This window comes from Echinops telfairi, unplaced genomic scaffold (genome assembly GCF_000313985.2).
Source record: "Echinops telfairi isolate 266 unplaced genomic scaffold, ASM31398v2 ScPeMD7_1;HRSCAF=3_0, whole genome shotgun sequence".
Classification (NCBI taxonomy): domain Eukaryota; kingdom Metazoa; phylum Chordata; class Mammalia; order Afrosoricida; family Tenrecidae; genus Echinops; species Echinops telfairi.
The window spans coordinates 22,386,038-22,412,637 of NW_022103896.1; the positions used below are offsets into that span (position 1 = coordinate 22,386,038).

General features: G+C 42.8%; 1 protein-coding gene across 1 annotated transcript in view; it reads right to left on the reverse strand.

Annotated features, from left to right (window-relative positions):
• Window positions 1-8,040: 8,040 nt before the first annotated feature.
• SLC30A8 (solute carrier family 30 member 8) overlaps window positions 8,041-26,600 on the reverse strand; it is a 46,354-nt gene continuing 27,794 nt past the window's right edge. The window contains exons 5-8 of the mRNA XM_004697672.1: window positions 22,442-22,592; window positions 19,518-19,623; window positions 10,119-10,253; window positions 8,041-8,186 (exon numbers count right to left, since the gene is read on the reverse strand). Of these exons, the coding sequence (XP_004697729.1) occupies window positions 8,041-8,186; window positions 10,119-10,253; window positions 19,518-19,623; window positions 22,442-22,592 (538 nt within the window). The remainder of the gene's footprint in view (window positions 8,187-10,118; window positions 10,254-19,517; window positions 19,624-22,441; window positions 22,593-26,600) is intronic.

Consider the following 26,600-nt stretch of genomic DNA (forward strand, 5'->3'; position numbering starts at 1 on the left):
GAAAATAATTTTATGGTGGGGGCGGTCACCACAACATGAGGAACTGTATTAAAGGGTCGCGGCACTGGGAAGGTTGAACACCACTGATCTATCAGAAAACAGACACATCGCTTTAAATAAATCAACTGCTTAATTTGAATAAACACCTCAGTCACCCCCTTACTTTTGAGACATGAGGGTCTGTAGTTTTGCTGCCCCAATCAGGATTCTACTGAAGGACAGGCCGCATCCCATCACGTTAGGGAGAGCAGGCTGGCGCTATCAGCCTTGACCTCCTCTCTCTACAAGACCGCAGGGCACTGCGTTCTAGAAGCACCTTAGCAGAGGCCAAGCCCTCCAACATGTGATTCGTGATAGAGCGCTGTCCTGTCCCAAAATGGATCCTGCGAGTGTTTTCTCGCCTTTGCTCCCTGCTGAAGTAGATGACAATAACGCCCGGAGAGATTTGCTGCACACCAAGATTCCCTGTGGGTCCCCTTACAGGCAGCACCTCAGCAATACATTTATAAAATTTGTTTTCCCGGCGAGAAACAAGGCAGGCGTGTTTACATCTCAGTGCGGATGCTCAGCGTGTGATTAATAGGCTTTGTTTCAAGACTCTCAGAGTTTAGCAGTTGCCAATTTCAAAGGACTAATACAAATTAAAATGATCTTCTGTACTGAAGAAAACGAATCTGAAGCAATTGCATCTTCCCTGGAATTGTGCTTGCCATGTGGTTGATCAAGACATTGTAGTTAAATGAGTTGAAGAAATGAATGAATGAAGTGTGTGAGTGAACACATTTCAAGGTAAGGGTTGAAGGGTCGGCTTCAAAGATCTCTATAGTGAGGCGCTTCCGTTCCCCTGTGGTCCATGTTTATACCCGGATAAAAGGAGCACCCCAGATGGGAGGTAAATGGGAAAGCCCAGGTGACTTCAAAGGCCCCCACGGAGAATAACAGCCCTAGGAGTAGGGAGAAAGAGCAAAAGAACAAGGAAGAGTTGTTCTCCTTAGCTGGCCCCCTCAGAACTCTCCTTTCGGCAACGTTGAGGATTTCGCCTCAGATGCTGGAAATCGCTCTGTGATTTTGTGTGCATAGAGCAGTGGAGACCAAGCGGACAGGGCTCTGCTTCTTCATTACCAAGTCAGAGCTTACTGAGCCAGGGACTCGGCACTGCCCTTTGCTCTCCAAATTCATACAAGGTGCTGAACTCTGCGAGAAGGTGGAAACTGGAAAAGGAGGTTTTAGCTTTCTGGGCCATTAATTATTCATAGAAAGCTCGGCTCGAAAGAATGCCTTTCTGCTCTTGGGCCTTTGCCACTTCCTGGGCCAATTGAAGGAGTGGGAGCAGAGGACAGTAGCCGGCATTACTGTTCATCCGGCCCTTGTATATGCCAATCTTTCTTCCGCAGCTTCATCTCTGCAAGCACGTGGGCAGGGCATTAGAAAAGAAATATGACTTTGGTTTCTTAAGTCCCTACTGATCCCCATTGGACGAATGCAGTTTGCTTTCTAATGAAACCCCTAATGTCACATCAGATCATGACTCTAAAGTGCAGGTTAACAATACATTTGGTACAGCCAGTGTACTTCCTTCTCCCAAATACCCTCCCACCCACACGCTTCTGCAGGCTACAGGCCCAGGGAAAAGCAACTTCAATTCCATTCACTAGACTGTGTACAGCCACTGCATGGCTTCAATGGTTGCGAATCAGACAGTTGTGTTTTAGCTAATGGGTACCCCTCTGGAGCAAGGAAACCCACGGCAACTGTATTGATGCATTATCTCCCAGGGCTTGGTGGGCACATTTGAAAGGGGACTTCTCTGCAGCTTGAAATCCCTCATCGCTTCCTGGCCTTTATGGTTGAAGAAGCAAAAGAGTTTGGGTGGGGGGAGAGGGGGAGGTCTGTTTGTTGCTTTGTAGTTATTGTTGTTTTCTTTGTTTTTCACAACTGCCAAGTGCTATCGCTACCTCTGACCACCATCCCTTTCTCAACCCAGGGTTCATGCCAATGACCAAGATGTTCTTGATTACGAGATGGCCTGTGTTCTCTCTTAGCCCAAACTTCCCCACAAGGGGATCATCCCCGCCAGGAATTGGTTGATAGTGGAAGAATGGCCTCTGATTTCAGTCCCAAGTGGCACCCTGAGCAACATTTGCTGCCAGGATAGTGTGATTTAAGAAAACAAAAATGACGGCGTAGCCTAAATACACGCCTTCTTCTTTTGGGTAACAACATACATTAGCATTTTAAAATAGAATTTAAACAGGTGTCCAGTAACAGAATGACAAATGTTAAGTGTGAAATCTGAAAGTTAGGAAATTGAACCACATATGGTCATCTCTCTCTCTCTCTCTCTCTCTCTCTCTCTTTCTCTATTTTCCTGCACTGGACTGTTAAAGGGCTTTATCACTGTTGTGCCAATAGGACTTGTAAACCCAGGGATGTGGTTATTCAAAGACAACATTTGCTTGGTGCCTTTTCAATGATGTCTGTAATTACTCATTTAAACAGATCGCCCTGTGATCCAATACAGGGAATGCAGGGAGATGAGCTGAGAAAAACATTCCCTGAAGGCACAAGAGAGCTAATTGTAGAAAATGAGGCTTGTCTCTTTGTAGGGTCATATAGCTCACTGGGTGAGGATGGAGTTAGAGAGAAACATTCTCCAGCAATCTATAAAATGTATATGCCTACAAGCATTTTTTTAAAAAAACAAACAACTAGAAGTCCTAGGGGCTTTGTGAGCTTACGATGCTTAATGGATAAATCCAAATATGCCTCTGGCAAATTCTCATCGTAAAGATGGAGCTAGACCATATTAAGACGCACACAGAGGGGGAAAGGCAGAGGTAGTGATGAAAGTTCAGGGGAAGGTGGAGAACTCGGGTTCTGCCTTCATTGAACTGAACAGATATGCTTTCTGTTAATAAATGTGCTCTGGGTGACTAATTCATCTTTGACTTCAAAGATAACAGTGGAATTTTTCAGAAAGAGAGGGGGAAAAAGAGACTCCACTGTTTTAATTAATCTATGACTCCCTCACTAGGTAACAATCTTTCAGTAAATGCCTTTATCTCAGCAAGCTTCCATTGCTCTATGTGAGAGACAGGGCTGTCTAATTGTCACCAATAAGTTTGCCACTCTCCTGTGGGAGTTGTATGGATGACTTAAAATCTTTTCAAATGGGGTTGATATAAAACTTTCTGTTTGGGCACACATGGCAACACATTCACATCGGTGTGTAATTATAATAAATAACAGCTAACATTTCTTTCTGTCATCGGTTGCTTTCAAGTCAGCTCATAGTGGCCTTATGCAGACCAGAATGAAATGTCGAATTCTGTACCAGCCTTATCATCACATGATGATCAATTTCCTTGTCTAGGTTGTTGTGTTGTAATTCCCAATTACTGTGGTGGGGTGGAGGACTCATCTTTTAACACTGCATCAGACAATACTGGGATGCGGTCCGCAAAGTTTCGTTAAGTAATAATTAGAAGTAAATCAATAGGGCTTTTTTCCTAGCCTTAGTCTAGAAGCTCTGCTGAAACTGTCTACCATGGTTGACCTTGGTATTTGAAATACCAATGGTTTTATGACTTAGTGACAGAAGGGGGATGGGCCTAGTGTTTGCTGAGAACTAACCACCTGCTCTGCACTGGTCCAAACACTTGAAGTGTTCTTAATTATTAATTTCTCATAAACCTTAGTAGGTAGCATCTACTGCTACCTACTCCAGATCACAGAGCTTATCAAAGGAAGCACAGAGATTCAGGCACCGACTTCGGCACGCAGTTCAATGCATACACACTTCCCCTCCTGTCCTTTTAACACTCCTATTTCCCACCAGTAGGCAGGCATGTGGAACACATATATTTCTTTTATATGGGTCCTCACATCACCAAAGAGCTCTAGATAAATCCTGACTGGGTACTAGATGACAGAGAGGCAGATGAAGGGTGAAGAGGGCAATGGATTGGCCCTGATAACAGGACTGAGAAGAACGAGGCCCTGGACACATAAGACGTGTCAGATTAAAGTTCTGATCATCAGAAAGAATGCAAGGCCACCAAGGACAGAGCTCTCCTGCAGGATTCCGGTCATTTCAACGCCCTGGAGTTTGGAGCAAACCAAGAAAGGAGGACAGGGAAGAACGAGGCCTTTGGAACGGATGATGGCAGATACGGTTCTGATGGACTGCTCCTATTCCTAAGAGCTTTACAAGTCCCCTTACAAACTCTTCCTTCTATCAATTAACCATCTTGCACCTTTCTGCAAAAAACAAACAAACAAACAAGGAGCTACCATCCAGAGTTTTCAATTCTGATGAAATGAAATGATTAATGAATGGATGGATGTCAGAGAAACAAGAGCCAAGGCTAAGGGCCATGAAGTAATTCCTTCAGCGCTGCCTCCTCGCTAGTCAATGTGTTTCTGGCATAAAACCAAAGGTGAAACTGATTTTTAAATAGGACCCCCTTATATAAAATATCCAGTTAAAAGAAACCACAGACACCAAGGTTTATTAGTGGTTACCTATGGATTGGCACACACACACACACACACACACACCCCAATCTGATCTGCAGAGCTCTGCCTTACACAAAACGTGGGACTGAGAAGCACTCCATGGTCCTAGAGATGGGAATAATCATCAGCATGAATCTGCCTTTCTGTTTTGAGAGGGAGACGAGGCAGGAGACATTAGGAACCTGAGGGGCTTTAATCTCACATGCTGGCGACACGCTTACTGAGGTGGGAGACAGGTGGGGGTCTCGGCTGAGTAGGATGAGCCATCCGCAGAATGCTGAGTGGCCATTTCGGTGGCGCCGGTTGATTTGTTGAGATGGCACAGATGGGAGGGACCTCCTCGGTCAAGTCCATGTTTTCTTGGCCCTCAGACTTTCAGGAAAACAAATGTGAATGACAGGCCCACATCAAGCTCTGGAGTCATTGCCTCAACCATGACGGATGCCTGCCAGGCCTCTGCACTTGATGCTAGACCCTGACGGTGACATAAAAGCCCTCTGAGATGCCACCGCTGTCATCTGCAGTACGAGTCATCATAAGGTAGCAAAAAGGACATCATTTTGACACTCACCAAATACAAAGTTTCCTTTGCCACCTACATTTTGCTTTTTGAATGAAAAGCCTAACAAACATCAGCATGCCCTGTCCGTGCTCGTTCCTTTGGGTAGAATGTCCTGCTCTTCTGTCTAGCGAATCCCTGGATGCACTCCGAGACTCCCCATGATGGGGAATCTGGAAGGTAAGTGGGCAGAGGTGGTCCTGATATGAGAACAGAAGTCGGAAACCTCTCTTTCCCTACTGGATACTTGTCCAAATGCAGCCACCCCAAGCTCCAGATACCAAAAACCTTCCCATTGGTCTATGGAAGAGAGACGGGGCTTCCTACTCCTGTAAAGACTTACAGTCTCAAAACCCATAAGGGCAGTTCTACGCTGTCCTATAGGTTTGCTATGAGTCAGCATCGACTCAATGGCAGTGAGTTTGTTGTTTGTAGTCTTCTCCCGTGTGTGTGTGTGTGTGTGTGTGTGTGTGTGTGTGTGTGTATACACGTGTGCTTAGAACACTAGTTCTCAACAAGGGAATGAGTTTGCTCCATGCCCCTAGAAGACAAACCTTTGGTCATGTCTGAAGCCTATTTGATGGTCAGAATGGGCAGGGAGGGGGAGTGAGGGCTGAGGAACGCTGTGGATAACTATTAGATCGAGGCCAGGGTTGCTCCCGAGCATTGTCCAATGCAGAGGACAAGCCCTTACAACTAAGAAGGAATCAGTCCCCAATGTCAATAGTGCTGAGGCTGAGAAAACCTGAACCAGAGAGCATTTATCAACCACTCATGTACTTTCCGATTTAATTCTAACAGAAGCACATGGAGGAAAAGAGAGTCCCATTTTCAGATGTGAGAGCTGAAGCTCAGAGGGATTTAGCAGGGACACAAGGTCATGGAGTTGGAAGCACACAGAAAGCACTGGGAGGAATTGAAACTCTGCTCTCAAGTTCCTGCTCCTGTCTGTTCCTCAACCACTGAGCCTCCTATGACTGCCACCACACCACACGAACCTCCCCTTCCACCTGCCACCACGGGCATCATTCAGCCTCAAGTAAGGGCGTTTCCACAGGTTCCCTCACATCCATGTCCATTACTTCGGGTTTCCTCTCTCCTTGGCCAGGCTCTTGGGCAGAGAGGTTGCTAGTTGAGAGCTACATGAGGCAGGGTGCAGTAAGGAACCACTGTCAGTCCTTGACTTTTATGCCCAGCCGTTTGTTCATCCCGTTCTTTTAAATAACACAGCCTTGTCTTTGCACACACTTCTGAATGACTGACCGATTGTCCGTGCAGATAACCTGGTGTCTTCCTTACCTAGTGCAGCCAAAACGACAACCGAAAAAACCACAAGTGGGATCCTTTTAGGAATGAAATGAATTTTCTTATATTTTCAGAGGGTAAAAGTTCTAAATGAGGGTCTCAGTTATGTCAACTCTACAAGTGGTTTTTAAGTGCTCTCCAGTCCATGTTGGCTTGGAGCAAGACCGTGTGGACAGTAGAATTGCTCCGTGGGGTTTTTAGGCTGTCATCTCTACAGGAGCAGATGCTCAGGTCTGTCTCCCTCAGAGCTGATGGCTGGATTCGAACCACTAATGCAGCTGAGCACCACCATGGCTCCAACCATGAGTACTTTCCTCAATCCTTCAAACAAACCAAGCTCTCTCTTTCCACTCAGGCGGGTGCTTCTTCTAAAACATGCTTCCTTCTACAATTTACCTGGCCATCACCTGCTGTTTATGTGGATGCCCTTTCCTTGCGGAGGGAGTCCTGGCGGTGCTGTCGGGCTTCGTGCCAGCCCTACAAGGAAGAAAGGGAAGATTTCTGCTCCTGGGGAGGCTCAGAAGCCACAGTCACCGTGAGTGACAATCGACTCACTGGCAGAATGTTTGGTTTTCTGATTCCTTCGTCTGCGCCCCATCAAAATCAGCCTCTCTTGCCACTATTTTCAGTATATTCCTGGTTGTGCTTATGAACATAGTGCCTGTCCCTCCACACAAGGGAGAGAGCAAACTGCTGTGTTCTTTGTGATCATCATCACCTCAATGGCTCCGACCATCACAAATGCACACACACACACACACACACACACACACACACCAGCACACACACATGTGCATGTGCAATACACACACACACACATCCACATTCACACTGGGCGGGGGAGGGGGTGTAGAAAACATTTGTGGAAAAAATGTAATGAAAATATAATAGCCCTGATTTGACTCTTCCTATTTTTGTTTCCCGTGATCTTCATTTATTAAAATATTTTATTATGGTTGGGGCAAAAGTTTACAGAGCAAATTAGTCTTCCATTCAACATTATACACATTTTGTGTCATGACATAAGTTATATTTCCTTCGGTGTAAGTGCACTCCTCTCTCTCTCTCTCTCTCTCTCTCTCTCTCTCTCTCTCTCTCTCTCTCTCTCTCTCTCTCTCGCTCTCGCTCTCGCTCTCGCTCTCGCTCTCCCTCATTTCAATTTGTCCCTCTTTCCCACCCTTTGCTGCCTTTGAGCTTTGTTGGGGATTGGTGTCCCCCTGTCCTCTGGCTGGTCATTCAGAGGTGGACGGTCCTCATGGGTGTACTTTCATCTACTGACCCCTGCCATCAATTCCTCATATGACTTTTCAGAGCTCAGCTTGACCCAATCTCAGGATGCATGATTGAAGGGAGACAGACTTCAAACTGCCTAAATGACTAAACAGCTGTCGTTTTAATGCCAGTCAGGAACAATCTGTACGCAAATCTGTAACTGAACACAGCCCCTGATGAGTCTATCACCGGTTGATGGATGGTGATACTCTGAATGCATCTTCATTCCTGACGGGAGGGAGCTCCGTGAAGAAGGAGAGGATGTGCACTGCACTGGGCCATGGGTTTTTCAAATTTCTTCTTCTGATTCTTGAGTCCCTCTGTTCCAGAAACTGCACTGGAGCATGCAGTGACCCATCAAGTGTATAAAGCTGACTGTGACTGGGCTAGTTTGGGGGGTCTTCACAGAAAAGGCACTTGGGGTCTTGGTCACCTGGAGATTCCATCTGAAGGGTGAGAGAGTGCAGGGTGAAGCTGCTGCTGAGGGCTTGAATGATCTCTCTCTGAACAGCCTGGCTGTCCCGGTGGGCAGCTGTGGATAGAGAACCACAAGAGAGATGAGTACGGATTGCACATACTTGAGTCGCTGCTGAGACTCCAGCTCCAAGTCCTCTGTCTTTGATCTGGTGGGACACTGAAACCGCCCCTCAAGGACCAGCGTGGCTCTGATAGCCAGCTGCTTTCACTTCGATGAGACAGGGAGAATTCTAATGCAGTGAAGCCTCCTGTGATAAGGGTTTATACCCCCACTCCCACTCACATCACCCCCCACCCAACCCCCACAGTTATCTCTGGGGTCTAGCCTTCCAAGGAGTGGAGTGTGACCATGGAGATAAACCCTGAGAAAAACCTTGCTAGGATTTCTATTTCTCACAGGGCCCTGCTCCCCTTCTATCTCATCAGCATTTACGTCAAAGTGGGTGACAGGAACCAGGAAGCACTTAGAGTCCCTGCAGACCTTTCTGTGAGCAGCAAACCTCACTGCCATCTTTTTTCCTGTCCCAAACGGTCTCAGGAGGCTGTAAAGTTCCCTCTATAGCATTCTGATTGTTCACTAGAATCTTCTATTTGCAGTGAAATATTGGCATGGCAAACGCTGTAAATTCCCTGAAGCCAGATCGAAGCTCCTCAGAGAAGATTAGGATGCCTGAGAAAGCAGTCTTCAAATAACTGCCACTGGTGTTTCTGTACTTTGAACCTCAGTAACTTTCTTGAGATTTAATTTTTAGCATTCTCACCTACCAACTTTGGCCTGAATTCTCTCCTAAAGCCATGAAAGAACTCCTGCTTTCTATTTTTCCATGCCCAAGACTTATCCCAGCACCCATGGCAGTTGCGTGGTAGAATTCTAGGTTTGATTTCTGTCCTATGCACCCCATATACAGCTACTAGCCACCTTGCCTGTCAAGGGGACTTGTGTTTGCTAGGATCCTGAGCAAGTTTTCTGCAGGGCTTCTAGATGGAGAGGAGCTGGCCATCTACGTCCCAAAATCAGTAAATGAAAACCCTATGGTTCCTCTAGTCTGCTCTGCAATTGATCGTAGGGATGACACAGCACTGGGAAGGGTTTCGCTGTGTCGTGCTTGGGAACCCAGGCGTCTGGGGCCAACTCCATCGCTGATGAGTCGAGTGAACACTGTTGTAACGGCAGGCCACCCCCCAGGCAGAATCATTTCCTCATTTCCAAAGTACAGTGATTGTGATTGCACAACTCATTCATTGGACAGGCATTTTAACCAAAGGGGTTGTAGGAGTGGGGTGGGGGATACTCTAAGACTGATGAGGCTGTGACTGTATAATACCCCTTAATATATTTAAATGATTGAACAATTGAACTGTCTGATAGGTAAATTATGTGCCAATAAAACTGTTGGGAATATATATGTATTGAATCACCCTGCATTGCTGGGCAAACTGTTATCTGATAAAGTTTTGTTATTCATCACACACAAAAAAGGGAGAGTATAGTATAAAGCCAGTCATCTATGAATTTTCTGGCAGGGTGACAGAATGCTTAATTATCCAGAGAAGGCACTGCCATGCATTCCTCCGAATGGACTACTACCTTGTCAGAACTTTATGGATGGGGCTGTGGCTCACTCAGTCACCCCCCACCTTCAGAGTTGGACAGAGAAGATACCGGATGGAGACTGGCTACTGGAATCATTCCTATTATTTGACTGATGGGCTGAGCTGACCAGGTGACATGGGAGTTTCAGAGTTTGGGGAGCAGTTTCACCCTCTATTCTGTCCTCTACCCTTTGTCACTGGCCCCAAGGGAGGTCGTCAGTATCATTCCTGCTACAATAGCCTTGATCAGAGAGTGTGTTTCAAAGGCCCCAGGGAGTACCGATCACTTGATGGTGGTTTCACAGCTAGCAGTCACTAAGGACAGCTTGACAGAGGAAGGAATTTTCAGGACAAAGGCTGAACTTTGTCCACGGGGTTTACAAAACACACTGACCTGTGGCAACATGAGCCGAGAGGATCACTTGGTTCACTGTTAGAGACCAGATGTGCAGACTGTGCACAGACAGCACCCCGTCGACTGCTAAGATGAGCTCTTTCGCAGCATCGTAAGTCAGGCCCTTTGGCACACCTGCCAAAAGGGGAAAATGGGTGGCAGCTGTTAGTCAACGACGTAGAAGCTCACCGAGATGGTCCAAAGGGTAGTGGAGCTTTTTCCAAAAGATCAACTTGCCCTTCTATTTTGTTGATTTCTTCCTTAAAATTTTACAAATGAGAATCACTGGACTGTGTCAAGGGGTTGACCATCAATTAAAAGTTCACAGGCAGGATAGAATTGGGGTTATGGTAGTAGTGGTGGGAAGCATTAAAGAATTAGAGCAGTAGTTCTCAACCTTCCTAATGCCTCGACCCTTTAATAAAGTTTCTCATGTTGTGGTGACCGCCAACCATAAAATTATTTTCCTTGCTACTTCATAACTGTAATTTTGCTACTGTTATGAATTGGGTGACTCCTGTGAAAGGGTCATTGGACCCCCAAAGAGGTCACGACCCACAGGTTGAGAATCACTGAACTAGAGGAAGGTTGTGTGTTTTATCGGTGCTATCCTGCACCCTGACTGGCTCTTCCCTTCCTTGTGGCCATTCTGACAGGGGATGTCCAATTGATTACTGATGGGTTTTGGAGGGTAAGGGGGTGGAGGGGGAACCGATCACAATGATCAACATATGGTCCCCATCCCAGGGGGATAGACAGCAGAAAAGTGGGTGAATGAGACAGCAGTCGGTGTAAAACATGAAAAAGAAGAAGAATTTATAAATTATCAAGGGGGCATGGGGGATGGAGAAAAATGAGGAGCTGATGCCGGGGTTTAAGTAGAAAGAAAATGTTTTGAAAAAGATGACAATATATGTAAAGATGTGTTTAACAAACTGGATATATGTGTAGATTGTGATAAGAGCTATAAGAGCCCCCAATAAAATAAAATAATTTTTTAAAGTTCACAGGCAGATAATATCTACAGACTTGGCAATGCAATAACCCCCAATAATAATAACTTATATTTTGAGAGTGTTATTCACTTCACTGTGCTTTTTTTTGTTGTTGTTGTTGTTTTTATGATTTTGTACACATTCTCAGAAGAGAAAATGAAATAACATAGGATTTAGTAACAAACAATCAAGGTTAGCATTCTGGATGCATCTACTCTGAATTTAATCAGATTTTAGAAATACTCTGATTATAATAAACACCTTTACAGTAAGCTTTGGGTGATAAGAGCAAAATCGTGTTCGTAGTTCTTGTAGAATAAACTCAACGACTCTTGGCTTTTTTGGTAAACTACAATACTCTAAAATGTTAGTTATCTAACAGATTACTTCTCAGGAAACTTTTAATAGGGGATCCCATCTTTTTAATACCATCCTATTGTTTGGTTTCTAACACTTCTATTAAGGAGGCTGGTGATGCAGTGATTACATGTTGGGCTGCTAACTGCAAGACCAGCAGTTCAAACCCACAAGCCACTCCATGGGAGAAAGATGAGACTTTCTACTCCTGTAATAAGCTACAGTCTTGGAAACCCACAGGGAGAGTTCTACTCTGCCCTAAGAGGTCACGGTGTGGCAGAATTGACTCACTGGCATGAGTTCTTTGGAGACAGAATATTTCTATTCTTTTATCTGCACCCATTAGGGTTCATTGTTCAAGTCACAGAATGTAATAGTCCAGCAACACCTCTTGGTTCTGAAGGGCATTGTGGGGCACAGGACGCTGGGGATCCTGGTAATCCATCCAACATTCTTATAGGGTGAAAGAACTCAGGTGTCCGACCTGGGGGAAAAACTAACTAAAGGCACGATGGTCCCTTTCTCCATGAATTGCCATGATTTTGTCATGCAGAAGATGAGAGGCGATGACCATGTAAGGGTGCTTGCTTTGGCTAACTCCAGAGAGAAAAACAGAACCAGAGGTCAGAAGTTACGTGAAAACAGACATCGGTTCAATAGCATTGTGTTGGCTGGGATTTGTTGCTCTTGTCTTCTTTTGTAACTGATCAGCACAACAGTGGAATAAGAGAAAGATAAATCTTAGTGAACTAAGGATCACCCAAAGAGGATGGTGTAGAAGGGATTTCAAAGCACTTCTTATATTTTAAGGAGCTCCGGCTGTCTCAGTAGGTCAAAGATCTCAGCTGCTAATGGATCGAACCCAAGTGCTTCACAGAGGAAAGGCGTGGGAGTTGACCTTTCTAAGGACACACACAGCCTTGGAACCTTGTTCAAGGCAGTTTCTGTGCTCCTCCTAGAGTGAGAGGAGTTGGAAACAACTCAACAATGACAATGGGTGCTCCTATTTTAGCTTTTCCTTCAATTATTCTCCAGTGTGGTGCCAGAACCACTCAGAACATAAACGTAGGGCGTTATTAAAAAGACTTATTTCTTGATTCCATTCCAGGATGCTTGGAAGAATTTTATATGGATTAGACTCTGAAATCTACAAGTTTTCAGAGTGGTTCTCAACTTTGGGTGCACACTCGTTCACTAATCAAGGTTAAGGTAGCCTGGCGACCAGGTTTCATCCAACCCCCATGACCTCAGATTTCTGGGGATTGATTCTGGGGCCTCAATACTTTTGGAGCTCAGTTGGTGATTCTAACACATAGCAAAGGTTGAGCACCACACGCTACCATTTATAAGGCACTAAGCAGCTTTTCCTCACAGTAGTTCTCAACCTTGACTGCACATTTTAAGATGCCAAAGTCAGGCCTCATCCCAGGCCAATTACCATATATACTCAAGTTGAAGCCGACCCGAATATCAGCTGAGGCACCTAATTTTACCACAAAAACGACATTAAAAAATGTGCTGAAAAAATTGGCTTATACACAAGTATATATGGTAAGTCAGAATGTCTGTGTGTAGGGCCTGGATATAAGTACTTTTTATAAGTATTTTTTAACACATCCTAGATTACTTTAAGGGGAGCCTTGGTGGCATAATGGTTATCATTGGGCTGCTAACTGCAATGTTAGCAGTTCAAAACCACCAGCCGCTCTGTGGGTAAAAGATTTGAGATGCTCTACTCCCATAAAGAGTTACAGTCTCAAAAACCCACAGAGGAAGTTCCGTACTACAGGATCCCTGTGAGTCAGAACAGACTCAATGGCAGTGAGTTTGGTGTTTGAGATATTGTAATGTGTGGTCGAGAACTGAGAACCATGAACTTAAAGGATTTGAATACTTTCTCTACAAGGGATTTACTTCTAGCTAATTCTTTACAGTTTGAGCTTAGCTTTAATCTCACTTTCTTTTGTTTCATGGACATAATGAGGGTCAGAATGTCTCTAACTCTGTCCTCTAAGGTCCCGGGTACAAGAAGCAGATGAAAGGAATTTAACTATAGGCTGTGGATAACATATGTAATAATTATCATACTTTAATAATAATAATAATAATAATAATAATAGACCTTTTGCGAGCAAACCATGGGTCAAGCTTTATGCTGAGTAGTTTACTTAGACCACTTATCTCATTTAATACTCTTATCAACTTACAGAAGCACAAAAATGTACACAAGGATAGTAATTGTATCATTGGTTATAATGCTCACAAATAAGCAAAAACATACAGCGTACTAAATATAGTTATGAAACCTATGTCTGTGCTAATAAGGCAAGATTTCCAACTGAAAAAAAGCACTGTGCAGAAAAAAACCCATATCAGTGCATAATTCTATTTGCATAAAGAGCCATATTTTAAATAGGTATCTGACTCATAACAACCCTATAGGATAGACTAAAACTGCCCTGTGGGTTTCTGAGACTCTAACCCTTACAGCAGTAGAAAGCCTCATCAATCTCCCAAATATCTATATTGCACATATATTATTACATTTATGTGGATACATAAATATTTTGGGAAATGCCCACACCATCTTATTAATAGGTATTATCCCTGTGGAACAGTGCTGGGCATTACAAATCGAGAGGTGAGAAGACATTTCGGTTATCATTTTATACCTTTCGGTGCTCTTTAAAAATTCAACCAAGTACAAATGTTCTTTTATACCAACCCAATTTAAACATCAATTATCTTCCAGAAAGGAGGTACCTGTCGGTTTCAATAAATGGCTGAGGTAGCCATGGTCTCTGCACTAGCTCTTAAATGAAATAATAAAGATAATCACTAATGAAAGGCTACACTGAGAGGTAGGAATAGGGGAACAGAAGCATCTCAAATTTTAATCCAATTTGACTTTTATCATCCTTTACATCCATGGCAGCTATAACAGCAAAGGCAGCTGCAGCTCAGCGGCTGGCCCCAGGAAAGAACATAGATGCATCTTTGAGTGGATGAGCCAAATGTTCTCAAGCTGGAGCTGAGAAATTCACTGGCTACTTAGTGATATTTTACTCAAGTGGCTGTTTCAGAGTCACCAACAATGACTGCGCCCACCAGGAGCAAAACCCTGAGCTGCACACCCTGCAGTGAATGCTCATGACACGTGGACTGTCTGCCACTGAAAGCAGCCACACTGAGACCGCACCTCAAAAGGTGCTGGGAACAGGTGGGGAGGGGGCATGACCAAACAGCTAACGTCTGGAGAGTTCTCATCCAGACTGTTTGGTAGGACACACGCAGACCTCTAGTTCTGATGGAAGTTCCTAGTCAGCCTTGCAGTGCCATCATGCAGGAATCCTGGACGTGGTGTGAAGCACCAGCAACATCAGCATCTTGTAAATTTAAATCGGCAGTCCTATCTCAGACTTGCTAACTCAGGAACCAGAAGGATGGGCCCCAACCAGGGTCTTAACAAATTTTCTAACCAATTCTGATGCCACCACATGTCAAGAACCACTGTCTAACACTGACTTAGCCAAGACCCATTGGGTCCTTATTTTCTTAGACTGTTGAACTAAAAGATCCTGTTCGCTGAGTCATTTTCAAGTGGTCAATATGACATTGATGAATCACCTTGGCTATGTAACCCAGTATCTTCTGTCTTTAAGATACACAGTATACAAAAGTAATATCACTGTGAGTCAGTAGTTCTTCTGCTTCACGGGCCATTTAAAAGGTTTTCTGGTAATGAAGATGGATATGCTGTGATCCAGACTCTCTTATCTGGTCCTTCTGAGAGCATCTTCATTGATTGGCAGCCAAGATTTTGGAAGCGTTGTGGCCAAAAGCCATAAATATCTCAGGATGAGATAAATAAGCAGTACTGGGTTCATGTCCACAACCTGGCTTCAGATATTCCATATTCAAGTCAACTGAAAGAGTTGGCTGAGAACTTGTACTTATGACATTTCTACTGTGTCCACACATTATGTCATGTACCTAGTTCCTCGAACACTCGCAACTTCCACTCATCTGTGAGTTTGCCTTCCTGTGGGGGTTTGCATATTGCTGCGATGGTGGAAACTGTGTCACGGGTATTTCTAATATCAACAGGGGCCACCCGTAACAAACAAGTTTCAGCAGAGCTTTCAGACTAAGACAGACTGGAAGCAGAATCTGGTGATCTACTTTTGAAAACACTGGCCAGTGAAAACCTTATAAATGACAGAAGAGCATTGTCTTATATAATGCCCGACGAGGAGACCGTCAACTTGGAAGGCACTCAAAATACAATTTGGGAAGAGCTGTCTCCCCAAAGCACAATCAACTTTAATGATGTGGAAGAGCAACACTTGGGGAGCCTTTGCTGACTGATGGGGCACAGCTGAAAATGAGATGAAATAGCTGCAAGCCTCCCTGAATAATCGCAATGTGGAATGTACAAAGTGTCCTCAGGAAGATTAGAAGTCATAAAAGTAAAATTAAACATTTGAAGATTGATAATCCAGGAATTAGCTGAAATTGACTGACACTGGTTCTTTTGAATCATTTAATTCTATATCTACTATGTCAGGAATGACATCTTAAAGAGATCCAAAAAGAATATTTCAAGATAGATCCTGAAGTATAACACAGTAAGTGATAATAAAGCATTATAATGTGATGGAAAGACCTGGAATTAGAAAAACAAAATGTAGGAACCTACTCAGAATATCTGAAGCTGAAAGAAATGAATGAAAGAAACAAGCCTTCAGTTGAAATAGTATGAGTCTACGGGCAAAAGGTTGAAATGCACAGAAAGCACCGAAGGAAAATAGAAGGGATACATAGAGCCATTCTACCAAAAAGGAGTCCTGATGGTACTGTCAGATAAGCATGGGCATCTAACTGGAAGGTCAGCAGTTCAAACCAGCCACCTGCTTATGGGAGAAAGAAGAGGCTACCTGATGCTGTAAAGATTTACAGCTCAGAAATCCTACAGATGGTTGCTAGGCATCAGAATCAGCTCCTGGATATATAGTAGTGGGTTGAGTGCTGTGCACAAAATAATTGTCTAAGAGTCAACTATTTCAAGAGGTAGCATATGACCAAGTGCTGATGATACTGAAGGAAGATATCTAAGCTGCACTGAAGGCACTGGTGAAAAACAAGAATCCAGGAATTGATGGAATACCATGTGAAACGTTTCAGCAAGCTGAAGAAGCACTGGAAATATGCACTCATCTATGCCAAAAGATTTGGAACATAGAGTGTAAGAGATTCCTGTGTGTGCCCATTCAAAAGAAAGGACTGTGGAACACTCCAACAGAATGTGGACATTATCAAAGAATAGTATTATCCACACCTTTGTGGCATGTTATCTGGAGGCATCAATCCTAAGAAAAGAACATCATGGTTGGGAAATTAGAGGGCTGATGAAAAAGAAAAGACCCCCAATGAGCAGACTGGACGAGGGGCTGCAACAATGGGCTGTGAGGATGGTCCAGAACTGGGCAGTGTTTCCTGCTGTCATCATTGGGTAGCTGTAAGTCAAAGCCCAATCAAAAGCACCTAGCAATATCTTTAATAGAACACCTGAATACATTTTTACTGGAGATAATTTTAAAGAGGTTGTGGTAATAGAACTGGTACTCAGATTAAGAGGTAGTTGTTCAAAAAGGAACCAGGGAACACCACATGTTTCAATAGCAGGCAAGGCATACATCAAGGTTGTATCCTTTAACCACATGTATCCAATCTGTACACTGAGCAAATACTTCAACTAAGTGGGCCACGTGAAGAACATGGTAGTAGAAATGGAGGAAGACTCATTAACAACTTGCGATATTCAGATGGTAGCACTTTGCTTCCAGAAACTGGAGAGGGCTTGTGATTTTTAATTTGACGAACATCAAATCATATAGCCTTCAGTGTGGATTACATTTCAAGTCAAAGAAAACGAAATCCTGACAACTGGACCTAACAAAAGTCCCATCGCGAAGAATGGAGCAAAGAGTGACCCCGGGCAGGACTTCATTTTACATGGATCCACAATCAAAACCCATGAAAGTAGCAGTGAAGAAATCAAACAATGCATTGAACTTGGCAAATCTATTCAAAACCAAATATATCCCCTTGAAGAAAAAAGGTGCATCTGCCCAGGACCGCCATATTTTCAATCAACTTATATACACATAAAAGCTCGATGATGAATGAGGAAGACCAGAGAAAATTTGATCTTTAAATTATGGTGTTTCAAAAAATTATGTTTATGAAAAATATTAAACATAATATGAACTTCCAGAAAAATAAAGAAATCTATCTTGGAAGAAGTACAGACAAAATGCCCCATAGAAGCAAGGAGGGTGATCCTTCATCTTGTGGACTTTGGAACATGTACCAGGAGGAATTGGTCTCTAGAGAAGGAAGACATCCTGGTTGAGGGGCAGAGAGTCAGTGATACAGAGAAGGACCCTCCTTGAGATGGACGGACAAAGTGTCTGCAGCAGTGGCCTCGCGCATAGCAGTGTTGAGAAGAGTACCGAGATGAGGAGGTGCTTCATTCGCTGTGCGTACGATCATAATGAGTCCGGAGCAGTTTGATAGTATCTAACAACAGCAATAACCCTCACACCCATATGGAATGACAAATGGTTTTTTATTTGAGAAAACCAAGTTTCAGAAGAATTAAGAATCTAAAGTTCCATTGCTGGAAACTTGCATAAGTAGAACTCAACTGGGGTCATTTAACACAAAGCCCTGGCTTTTCCGACTGCATGCTGGTTCTTTCCAAGCCAACTTGGTCAATAAGGACAGAGACTAAAAAGGTCAGAAGTCAGCGATGCTTTAACCACTGTATGCCAAATTAAAATAATAAAACTATTATAGACGTGAGAGAGGAATTAATGATGTATGTGATTCCTGTCATCTATCCCTGGAAAAGAAAAGACCCATGGATCCAGACAAGAGGTTTCACAAGCGCTGGAGTGTGGCCAGGACTGGCCCCTACGTGTAGGGAATGAGATTCATAAACTCGAGAACCTACTCTCAGCGAAGGGAGAGCCTCAGACACCTCACCCCTCGGGAAAGTCTCCTTGAACCTCTGCTGCCATTGTCTGGTTCAATTTCCTCAATGAAGAGTCTCTATATCTCTTCTTCTTCGTAGCACTTGTTTTTGCTAGTTTCTATCAACTCAGCTGGTACGCACAGTGACCTTGTGCCCAACAGAACTAAAAGGTGCCTAGTTCTGGGCCATCTTCATGATCGTTGATATGCTTGAGTTTCTTGTTCGGGTTCAAGGAGCATTTGACTCATTTTCAGTCTTTACTTTTGCCAGCCATGATGTCCTTTTCTAGCAACTGGTTTTTCCTGAGGATGTGTCCCAAGGTTAGTGGGCTGAAGTGTTTGCATCTATGCTTTTAAAGATATTTAAAGATATTCAGCTGATATTTCTTCTAAAATTGATTTGGAGCACGGACTGCCATCCTGTTTCTGTGTAAACCCTAAACAGTGTCTTTCTCTTCTTCACTAAGTATTAGCCCAATGAGGACCTGCCTTTGCTCAGGTCTGTACTTCTAGCTTCGTCCATACTAAATGGCACAGAGACGGAGCTTCATGAACATTTGCTGGATAAATATACAAAAGGTCAGCCTGGTGTTATTTCACTGTGAGCCATGACTGACTAAAATGTTCGGGTCTAATGCTGCCCAAGGAATTGATTTATTCCAATTTTATTAGCCTTTTCTAGGCATTTTCAGGGATAAATCTATTGTTGTTCTGTGATCTCCTTTCATGTCTTTATCTTTAGTGATTATGCATCTGTCTTGTGCTCACCCGATCTACAATTATGGAGAGAGGAGCCGTTGCTGAAGGGAATCTAGGAGCCAGGAGCCAGTTCTTTTGATTTGTTCCCTATGAATAAGAATCACATATCTATTGTCACAAAAATTTTCTATCACTTAACATTTTCCCCGTAGTACAAATGAATAGGGAACACACCTTGGGGCATTCTCTTATGTGACCAGCGGGGAAGAAAGCATTGATCCAGAGATAATAAGAATAAGATTGCTCTTACCTTCCATGAGTAAGATGAAAAGGTCCTTTAAGATAGTGATGGTGCTGGCCAGAACCAGGATGGAAAAGAGAAATGTGCAGATTGGGTCTGCTATTTTGTAGTCTGGCTAGAAAAGACAGGGTTACCTTGGTTAGCTCAGTTCATATTTTCCACGCACACAGTCTGATTGAGAAAGCAAGCCTCCTTCTTCCTTCTATCTTTAACGCCCATTCACCTGCCTAATCATCATCACCCAACTCTTAGGCAAGACTCTCTCTCAAAGGACTCGGGTCCTGCTGTTCTTCTTTATGCCTTTAAACTACCAGTGTCTAGAGAAGGGAGATTATAGAAGATTCTCTCCACATCATTTATGAACCAAATATGTGTGGGTGTTAGCTCAAGAGGCCTGCTTTCATGTTCTCAAAAGAACAGAATAGAAGCACAGACTACCTGGTGAAACATGCACAAATATTTCAACAATTTGCTGTGACTTCTAGGCTTTAATGATGTGGTGAACTAGAAAAGATCTAATTCTACCAGAGGTTGCATGAAGTCAATGTAGAACTGATTTCCTCCTCGGCTGAGTAGGACACAAACTTGAGGCTGACATTTGGCTCATGTCTTTAGTGATAGACTACTAATGACATGCACCAACACCTCATTCTTTCTCTCTCCTCTGGAGATCATAGCGTCAGGCTAAGCCCACCTACGATCTTGCCCTTAATAACGTGCTTCACGTCAAAAGAATCCATGAGCCTGCACGTCTAACAAAGCATGGATGTAGCTTTTTCCAGAGAACTTTTGGAGCCCATGAACCCTTACAATTTTGTATGGTTTTGAGTTACACTTGAAGCTTTCAATGAGTATTTTGCTTAACTGGATTCAGTTGCTGTGTTTTTGTCTTTGTATTTTTGTACATTCTTTCCCTCTTTGACAGAAAATAGTGCAGAGTCTCCCAAAGCTGGACCATCATGATGCAACACTCTCTCCTTCCATTTGACCTGTGGGTTAGGACTGACGGGGTTGCCCTCCCAAGCCCGCAAGCCATTCCATAAGTAAAAATGAAGTTGGCTGCTCCTGCATAGACTGAGCATCCCAGAAACCCCATGTAGGGTTGCTAAGAGGGGGAATTGACTTGACGGCCGTGAGTCTGTTGTTGGCAGGCACTGTTCCACTGCGTTGGAAATGCTGCAAATACTGAAAGCTCAACCTACTGAGAGTTCAATCTACCGACACTTAAGATAGAAGCTTCATTTTTTTTCCTTCAGCCCTTTCACCTTGAGATATGAGTGTGTTCTTCCTATTTGTCTCTCCATTATAATACTTTATACATGCCATCATAATACCTTGTCCTCTCAAGCTGCCCTTTGAAATTTTCGATTTGGCTCTCTTACTTCATCATTGTTTGCATTTGCTTTAGCTACTCTCTGACCAACAGCAAGTGCCAGAGCCTCTTCCAGCATCCACTTTGACCTTTTCTTTCTTTCCTGTCTTTTGAATGATCTTTTGCTTTCTTCATACATAAAATTCTTGGTAGCATCCCACAAGTCATCTGCCCTTCAATCATTAGTGCTCAACGTATCAGTTCTGTTCTTGATATGTTTTTAGAATTCAGGTAGAATATATTTGAGGTTGTATTTTAACTCCCATGAAGTTTCTCAAACTTTTTTGAGCTTTAGTCTGAACTTGAAATTGATGGTCTATTCCACAGTCAGACCTAGGCCTTGGTTTAGCTGGTGATATTCAGCATTTCCATCATGTTGTATCACTAATGTTCTCAGTTTGATTCCTGTGTATTCCATCTGGCAAGGTTCATATGTACAGTTTCCATTTACGGTGTTGAAAATGGCATTTGCAAGGAAGAAATTATTCATCTTGCAAAATCCTATCATGTGATCTCCATCTTTGTTTCTATCACCAATGCCATGTTTTCCCACTACTGATCTCTTTGTGTCAAATGGATTGCATTCCAATTGATAAAAATTATCCGTTCATCTCGATTGCTTGTTTGATCAAAAAATTGGTTAAAATGCTTCAATTTCTTCATCACAAGCCTTACGGGTTGCTACATTAAATAATAGTTGCATTAACAGATCTTCCTTGTATGTAAATAGATATTATCGTATCCCAGATAATACTGCACTTTAAGACAGACCTTGAAATGTCCTTTTTGAAGATGAATACAATGCCACTCCTCTTGAATTTGCCATTCCTGGCACAGTGAACCATATGATTGTCCAAGTAAAAAAGGCCACTACTAGTTCACTTCAGCTAATGAATGCCTATGATATCTGTCTTTCAGTGCTCCATATCATTTTGGGTGACTTCCAATTTACCTAGATCCTTATTTTGTACATTCCATATTCTAATGACTAATGGATGTTTGAAGTTGTTTCTTCTCCTCTTGAGCTGTGCCCCGTCAGCAAATGAAGGTTCCAAAAGCTTTGCTACTTCCAAGCCACTAAGGTCAACTCTACTTTGAAGAGGAAATGCTTCCTCCACCATATTTTGAGCGTCTTCCAATCCTAGCGGCTCATCTTCCAGCACTATACCAGACTATGCTTTGTTGCTATTTGTAAGGTGTTCAGTGAGGACGTCTTGTTAAAGCAGACTACCACTTCCTGTATCCTAGCCGGAGGTTAGTTCAGAAGTTCTATTGAAATCTACTCAATCTGAATGAGGCTGCCGGTCTTTTAATTTCTGGTGGCATCATTTCTAGCATCACAGCAACAAGGAAGCCACCATAGTTTAACAAACTGTCAGACAAGTAGGCATCAAAGACAAATGTCTTAGAAAACTGAGAATTGCAGATTTGGGGTATTTGTTTTAACTTTGTAAAGTATTTGGGTAGGCAAATGTAGGCTCTTTTGAAATGATTGGAAAATCCATGTTTATGTTGCCTGGTTCATGCAACTACAAAGTTGCCTAAACTCAAACCCACTCACCTTATAGTAGATGATAAGGGCACTAATCAGCACACTGATGCTCTGTAGCAGGTCTCCAAGGGCATGCACAAAAGCTGCTCTCACACTGGCATTCGCCTGTGCTTCCTGGTGAGTGTGGCCAGGGCCACTCTGGTGCAAAAGCACACTTAGTCTGAAAGAAAGAACAATGCTCTTAGCAATATTAACCCTTCTAAATCATAATGCAGCTGAGTGAAGGAGTGGACAATTCCAGGGATTACCCGAAATTGTGGCTACTTCAAATATATGTGTTTTAACATGTATTATTTTAGACTAGTATTTGAGCACAATTTACCATAAAGTTTTAAGGTTTTCACATAAGACCAGACTTCAAAGACTCATGTCAGTTTTTCCATTCATCTACCTAATGCTACTCTCACTCACACTAAAATGAGGAAGCACTTCTTCTTAGATAAATGCCAGTCTGTGAGCCTGAAGTAGGAAGATCATTGATATAGTGTCTACTAAATGTCAGAGATTGTAAACTTGAGATGAAGCTTTGATTCTGTAAGACAAGGATCTTGGGGTGTGCAGTGATCAATACTAGCCATACATAGAAGTATAATCTTTCATACGGGAGAAGAGTGTGAAATTGTTTACTAAAAATTAGCAAGTCAAAAAAAATTAAAAAATTAAAAATAAATAAAAATTAGCAAGTCAATACAAGTTAGCTTATTTTATAATCTGACCATTTTACGCAGAGGAAATTGAGGGTGCAAAAGTTGTATGGCTCTCTCTGTAGTCTTAATTCTTCCTCTAGGACTTTCTGGGCTAACATTAGCTGCCCAAATTATGATTTTGTTGTCTCTGTATTCAGACACCACAGGATCCACTTGCACTTGAAACTTGCAGTTTCAGTTCTTGGAGAGAACATTCAACACTCAGTGTCTTCATCTGTAAATAAACACCCACTTGCACAGGGAGTGCAAAGCTTTTCAATTTCTTTGTCTTTCTAAGTGTGAAAAATATATCTGCAGTGTTAATGTCAAGGGGCAGCGTGGGTGTCTGGATTTAGCAAGCCAACTTTCTCCTAGAGGGCACCAGCTTCATGGGGTAGTTGGCTAGGTAGATCCTTCATGTTTTTGTAGCACTGACAAACCTCTACTACATATAACTCTCAGAAAATTATCAATACTTTTCTTTTCTGCTGCTTGAAGAACATATTGTTCTTTTTTTGGTTTTGTTTTTTTTTTTTGCAAAGGTGATATTATTGACTCCTACTCCATGAGCTATGTGGTCTGGGTTATTTGTCTCTAGGTGTCGATAGATTTGCATTGATCTAGCCATGCGTTACTCTTCTCGTGCCAATGAGAGCCACATTTTCAAGTTAACTTGTTAGAGAGGGGTCCTAGTCAGTGACAGCAGATCAAACATCATTCTTCCAGGTAGCTCAGAGGTCTGGAGTAATGAACTCAAAACTAAGAGGTGGACGCCTGCTGTGGTGAGTACTAAGGTATTAGCCTGCCGTGGTGCATACTAAAGGTATTAGAATGACCTGGGAGCTTTGTCAGAGTGTACGTGCTCTGCTTACTCTCTAGCTAAATATTCCATTATGATTTTCTTAAAAAACAAAACACTGTTTAAAAGTCAAATTTCCCATCATTGTCCTCATCACCTCCGCATACAAACCTACCTTGTATCTTATATTGAGTTTCTTACAAGATACATGGATGATAGACGGACAGTACATTTGTTTCCTCTTGCTGCTGTAACAAATTACCACAAGCTAGTGGCTTAACCAACCCCGACTTATTCTGCAGTGCCTTTTGGAGGCTCTAAGATTGAACCCTTTTTGCTTCTTTTTCCACCTCCTAGAGTCCATCTACATTCCTTAGTTCATGGCCACTTCCTTCATCTTCAAAGTCAGCAGTGTAACATCTTGTCTCCTAAAGGATCATTGTGATTATATCTCTTTCTTATCATGACCATTGTGATTATATCAGACCTATCATCTAAAGAATCTGCACTTAAAAATATCTGCAAATTCCTTGCTGCCATGTAAGGTTACATCTTCAGAGATTTCAAGGACTAGGATATAGCCATCTTGAGGAACAATTATATTCCCAATGGGTGATAGATAGATAGATAGATAGATAGATAGATAGATAGATAGATAGATTAGATAATCTCGTGTCAACTTGAGGGTATTAAGAGTGAAGGGGTGGAAGCTAGCCTGTCAATCAGGTCACAGCCTCATGATGCCTCCTCTAGGGCATGGCCTTTTCATGAGGATTCTGGGAACTTCCTCTCCTCCCTGGAGGTCAGCAACACTGTCTCTCTGCTTTGGTCTTCCTGTTGACAAGACATGGGAGATGTTCTGAGACCTGTGAAAGTCTTGTTTTCTCTCTGCTTCACCTTCCTGCTATTGAGTCACTCAGAGAGCTGGAGGAGCCACCTTGAGACCAGCACCAGTGCTGAGACGCTTCCACTGCCACTGGATCCACAAGACTTTGCACCCATTGACCTGTGCTCTTCCTGCATTTTGCATCATTGAATGTACTCCATGAGTCTCAAGAGAGATTTATGGATTAGTCTCAGACTTTTGGGCTAATATCAGACTTGTGAACTTGATCTGGACTGGGCTGGGATGTTTTCTTAATATACAATCATTCTTTGATATAAAACATTTTCGAATATGTGTGTGTGTGTGTGTGTGTGTGTGTGTCTGTCTGTCTGAATTTATTTCTATAGCCAACCCGGTCTAACATAGATAGATAGATAGATAGATAGATAGATAGATAGATAGATAGATAGACAGACAGACAGACAGACATAGATAGAACCAAACCAAACTCACTGCCAAGCCAATGGTGATGCATAATGAACCAAAAGGGTATAACTGTAACTCCATAGAACCAAAAGGGTGTAACTTCCCCTTTGAATTTCTGAGACTATAAGTCTTAACAGAAAGCCTCAACTTTCTCATAGATAGATAGGTAAGTAGATAGATAGATAGATAGATATAAAAGCAGTGAAGAAGAGAGAAAAGGGAAGTAAGGGAGATAAAGAAATACACTGTGGTATAGTTGCCTAGGAGCAGACCATCTGTGATCGTTAGGTTTTGTGTCCAGTTGGCTGTTCCAGGATTCTTAGTGGTGTGGCAGTTGTGGCCTCCCCCCTGATATGATCTAACATAATGTAAACAACTCCATGGACAGCGAAGCAGTTGTTAGAGTTAGGGAAGAATGAAACCTCCCTACTCAGGTGATAATCATCCTGCAATTGAAAGGACATTTCCTCAGGGGTACGTCATACTCCTGTGTAAGTGGGTTCTGTGGGAAAGCTTGTCCTTTCTTGCTGGTCTGGGACCTACATCAGGCCCTTTGGCCACCTGGTCTTTGAACTTGAGCCAATGGCCCACCACATTGCCTGGTAACCCTGAGAGTCATCAGAGTCTGCTCCCTGACCTGCTACAGCCAGTGGCCCACCGTGTTATCTGCTGACCCTGGGAACCATCAGAATCTGCCTCCTGACCCGTGGATGCATCTTCCTCTGCACCCTTTCTGCTGATCTTCCTGCATTAATCCCTGTAGCTATGCAATTCAAGAAAATTCTCTAGCTTAACATCCAACTGTTGGACTTGAACCAGACTAAACTTACCTGTTTCTACAATTATGTGAGCCACTTCCTGGATATAATTATAGATATAGAACTATATCACTGGTTTTGCTTCTCTAGAGAACAGAGCCTAACATTATATCATCATATAAGAAGGAGTTGTACAATATGATTAATGTAAAATGTATCATTAAATTAAACACCTAAAAAATGTTGTTGTCAAATGTTGTGATAAATATACTGATTGATATGGATATTCATAAAAATAAAAAGTAATTAAATAAAAGCCTCACTTCACCCCCACACCACACAAAAATTGAGAAGGGAAAAACTGATCCAAAAGGGTTAAAATCCTATCTTATCACACAATATTGGATTGTGTAAAATATGGCACACAAAAAAACCTCTTAGAGGGGGGAAAAGGATTCCTGGGGGGCAGGGTTGAGGAGGGAGGGAATAAAGGAGAGCTGATATCAAGGAGTTCAAGAAGAAATAAAATGTTTTAAAACTGATTGTGGTAGCAATGGTACAGTACTGTTTAATGTGATTGAACTGTGAATGTTATGGTATCTGTAAGAGCTCC